General features: G+C 37.5%; 2 protein-coding genes across 2 annotated transcripts in view; one reads left to right on the forward strand and one right to left on the reverse strand.

Moving 5' to 3' along the window:
• LOC113811095 (pro-resilin-like) overlaps positions 1 to 5,000 on the forward strand; it is a 143,296-nt gene that overhangs the window by 74,677 nt on the left and 63,619 nt on the right. The window lies entirely within an intron of this gene.
• Positions 1,770 to 2,463, reverse strand: LOC138859910 (larval cuticle protein A3A-like). The gene is made up of 2 exons (XM_070116401.1): positions 2,304 to 2,463; positions 1,770 to 2,186 (listed from the first exon to the last, which is right to left on the reverse strand). Exons 1-2 carry the CDS (start codon positions 2,427 to 2,429, stop codon positions 1,869 to 1,871), a joined length of 444 nt encoding a protein of 147 aa, XP_069972502.1. The 5' UTR covers positions 2,430 to 2,463; the 3' UTR covers positions 1,770 to 1,868.

Below are 5,000 nucleotides of genomic sequence, written 5' to 3' on the forward strand. Positions count from 1 at the left end.
TTTATCTCTCTTGCAACACAAAAGAAACATCAAGGAGGCATCCGGTGAGGTCGGGCGTCCTGCGAACCACACACTGCTGAACGGACAGACAACCCAAGAGAGAGTTTGGCTGCAAGATTATAGCTTCTATGTACTCGTGTGTTGTCCCAAAAGGGTTTTAAATAATACAAATTAAAATAAAATTGAAATAAAAGTAAAACTTAATTATCCATCATGAGTGAAAGTAAAGTCGAGACCGTTAAAAGAAGGCTAAAATAATATGCAAAAGTACAAATTAAAATACTGCAAGGATGAAAAGGTGGCACAGGTGGCTGCCAAGAACGCCCACGGATGGTGCTGATCTGGAGGTACTGAGATGTCAACAGGGGGGACTCGCCTAGTCTGGAATCATTCACGGTGGCGATAGTTCACGTCCACTACACATTTGTCTTCGTCGCGATGTATGCAACTTCCATATTTTTCCCTGCCGTTTGTTCAATCCTCCATGCATTACTTTTGCTTCAGTCCAGTTCGGTAGATGTACACTCTCATCTACATGAACCACCATGGCGCTAGAAATCCTGTGGTGACGGACATCAGCGGATGTTAGCTGATCCTGGTGTTGAAACCACATCCTGTTTCAACAAAGTATACTTTATCATATTTGCAGTATGGTATGCGATATACAGTCCTGTTAGGGTTTGCGGGCTGCTTTATATCTCGTATTATGTCATGTATCTTTTCACCGGATGTGATGGCAAAGTTGACAGCCTAAGAAATGGTACATCACTGTAATACGGAAAAAAAAGAGTTCAGGGTCCGATTTAAGTATTTTCTCCGCCTTTATCCTGAGCTTTAACAGGACGCCTCTGGGATATTCATGTTTCATGAAAGTATATGTTACGTAGGCAACCTTGGCCTTAAGAAAATCAGGGCTGCAGATCCTCTGTGCTCTGAGAAAGAAGCCAATCACATTCTCAGATATTTTATTATTATTATTGTGGACGGAGTAGTAGTAGGGGACAAGGACATCATCTCCGAACCTTCGCTCCGTAAACAATGTCCTCACCTTCGTCCGCTTACGCCACATGCTGACGCAGCTTAATTCCATCAGAGAGAAAATCCAGTTCACCGTGGAATAAAAAGAGGATCAGAAATTACCTTTCATGGATACTCTAATTCATTGGGGGTGACGAGCGTCCACATTTCTCTTTATATACGTCGATTACATCCTCTACTTCTCCGTCATCAGTAATAAAATAAAATATAGGATTGTGATTGGCTTCGTTAGAGCACTGAGGATCTACATCGACGAAGAAATATGTAAACACTTTATCGGGCAGCTTCAAATTATCAAAGGATGTGGCAACAAATATGCGTGAAATGAGTGGCGGGTCACGGTCGTCTGGTAATTCGTCAGCGCACGTTTTACACACAAACCACGCACGCACAAACACACACATATATGTATATATGTTTATATATGATATGTAGTTTCTGTGTGTGTGTGTTTTTTTTTTTTTTTTTGACGAGAATATATTCGAAACCGCATACATATATCTCTTGTATTATGAAGATCTTGATTCTCATTCTTATCTTTTCTACATGAAACAAAGGTTTCCTATTCATTGCCATTGTCTGCAGAAAAGGCATGTGACTTAGAACTAAGTCACTATAGCTACATACATATAGATGTATGTATATATTATTGAAACTTTAATATCTACTGACTATATCCCCTTAGGAAATGGGAATGCGTTATCATAGCGTGTTGTAAACATAACAAGAACTTGTTTCATTTGGCAAATTTATTACCTTTCTACATAAATACATAAATAAAATGTTTCTGAAAAGTCTTCATGTCCTGAGGTTCGACTAAGTTGGAGTCCTTACTTAGACTCATTGGAGTCATAGAAGTATCGTGGCCTGTATTCGCGGGACTCGAAGGAAGCGGACTCGTAGGAGTCGGGGAAACGAGCCTCGCCATCGTAGTTGACCTCAGCCACGTAGCCGGAGTCGCCGTCCACGAAGTACTTGACGGTCTGCAGGCGGCCGTCGGGGAGGTGCACGTAGTAGGATCCCTGAGTGTCTTCGCCGTCACGGGCTTCCTGGTGTCCGTAGTTGTTGCCGGAGTCTTCGTGATCGACAGCCCATTGGAAGTTGTACTTGGCTTCTCCGGACTCGTAGGATTCCTCGGAGGAGCGTCTCTGTTTCATAGATCGTATAATTATCGTTCACTGATTTCACTGATTATAGTCATGAGAAAATAAAATTATTGCATATTAATCAGCGGCAAAGGACTGTTTAGACCTCAGATGACTAACCTGTGGTGGTCTGTATTCGTAGGACTCGAAGCTGTCTGCAGCGGCAATGGCTGCCAGACCGAGGAGGATGAAGACCTGAAATACAAGTTTTGTTATAAATGAAGATATAAATGAAATAATGAACATATTTCAATCATATGCTAAATTCTTAAAGCTGTGTATGTGAGATCTAGATCAATAAACTTCAAAGTTAGCTTACCTTAGCGTTCATGATGCTATAGGATTTCAGAAGCTACTGATACTTACCCCTTGAAAGCTGAGCAATATATATACCTCTTCATAGGCGTAAACGTGGCGCAAGGTCATTCAAGGACAACGTTTTTGCGGGTGTTACTACAATTCTGGGCGGGGCTGAGTAGATGGCAGTTGCATTGCAATTACAATTATTTTTCATTAAAGTCATTAGTGCATCAATACATGTGTCTAGCATACCCGCTCATCCGTACGGTTACAGAGCACCACTATTACAACGAAGACCAAGAAAGCATGGATATACTTATAGTTAAACACTTAAAATACCTACACACACACTCTATTCTGTAGTTAACACAAAAGTTACTAGCACAAATGGGGAGGTAAGTAAACAAGTCCTTATGACCAGAAATGCACAGTGATACGCCGACTGATCACGTGGCAGCTAAATATATGTATATGTATATATATATATATATATATATATATATATATATATATATATATATATATATATGTGTGTGTGTGTGTGTGTGTGTGTGTGTGTGTGTGTGTGTGTGTGTGTGTTTGTGATTGTGTGTGTGTTTGCGTATGTATATACGTAAATATATATGTATGTATATATATACATTATATATATATATATATATATATATATATATATATATATATATATATATATATATATATATATATATATATGTGTGTGTGTGTGTGTGTGTGTGTGTGTGTGTGTGTGTGTGTGTGTGTATGTGAATATATACACACTCTACAAGGCGTAGATAAGTCCATAAAATCATCATGCAAAAATTTATATTAAAAAAATAAAACATGACAATAAACTCTTTTAAGACACAATAGCATATATTTTTAAAGCAATGTAAACAATTCGTAAATAGCGAGTCCATGCCCAAACCTAAAAGACAATATATAAGCTAAAACAGAGAAGAAAGACAATGCCAAATCAAGTATAAACAATAAGGGACTATCACAAAAAGATAGTAATATGATAGTAATAAAGTAGTAAGAAGAAAATCCTGTTGTTCTGCGCACATTAATAGGATTTCGTGTGCAATTTTCATCTCATCATAAATTGTTGCGAAATATCAAAGTAATACGAGTTTCGCAGTGGCTTCCTGAGTAAAATTCATTACATTACTTCCTCGCTCAGTAAAGCTAATATTCAAGGATGCGTAACCCTGCGTGATGAGTTGGAATTTGTTATTGACTCTTTCCCTGGTCTCACTGCTTAGCCTATACCATAGATGTCATCAGAATTTATATCGTTTAGATCTAGGCTAGTGGGTGTTTTACTAAATGAACTTAGGGATCATCAAACTTTCCCCTATATATAAGTACATGTGCACACACACACACACATGCACACATATACACAACATATTGACGTGGATTTGGGTAGCAATATTCATTTTAATAAATTAAACAAATCTGAAAAAAATGCACATTTTTTTCCTGTGAACATGCAATTATAGATGATACTGACTCCTCACGGGAGAACACAATTTTTGTAGTACAGTATCCATGTCCGTCGCGCCACTAGGTTGTCATTATATCCACCTGGGAAGTAACGCATTAATTAAGATCACTATTAAATGCAAAAAAAGTCTTTTTAACGTTGATTCATATACCGGATTCGCCCTCGCGTATAGACACACCCACCAACGCTAAAAACAAAGACAATAAAAGCTCTCATGATAAATACGTCCATGAAATACACGAGTATACACATCGCAAACTACATAGACATATTCATACCTACTCATGAATACTCACTCATGTACGAGCACATACATACACACACTCATGCAGTTGTAACATATGACTATATAACAAAATCGTCAGTATGCAGTAAACATTGAACTACATGATTTAACATTTCTACTACATTTATGAGACATACACTTAACTTTCACAGTAGAAAATGATTACATTCTGTCTTTTTACTTTCCAAGTTCTAATCTACGACCGAACTTTACTATCGATTGGTTTCATTACTCTCCGTGTTCCTATCTAAAGAACTTTCCCTTTGCATTACGTATAACGCTTTACACATCATGTTTGCTTTTTCAAAGAGATCAAAATATGGCTGGATTGAAAAAGGCATTGCGAATATTTTTTCAAATTACAAGATAGTTCACGCAATTGTTAGAGGTATCCATCAAACAAAGTTTGCCCTCTAACCAATGAAAGAGAGCGCATTTTATTCTGTATCGAAATGATTAATCTCCCTTCATTTTTATTCTTTTAACAGAGAGGAGAAAGTACATGCATGAATAGGATTCATCTAGATGAATGTACTTTCAGTATGATCAATGAACACATTATTTGAAATTTAGGAGAAGATACTTTATATTTCGGGAGGTTAAATGGATATTCTTCTATATTATTCCTTTCTTTGCAGTGGAAAAGTTGTTGCATTTTTTTTTCTTAACGTATGAAACAACGGCTTCGAATTCAGAGCATTTGTCTGTAGCAAATGCGTGT

This window comes from Penaeus vannamei, chromosome 39, assembly GCF_042767895.1.
Source record: "Penaeus vannamei isolate JL-2024 chromosome 39, ASM4276789v1, whole genome shotgun sequence".
Classification (NCBI taxonomy): domain Eukaryota; kingdom Metazoa; phylum Arthropoda; class Malacostraca; order Decapoda; family Penaeidae; genus Penaeus; species Penaeus vannamei.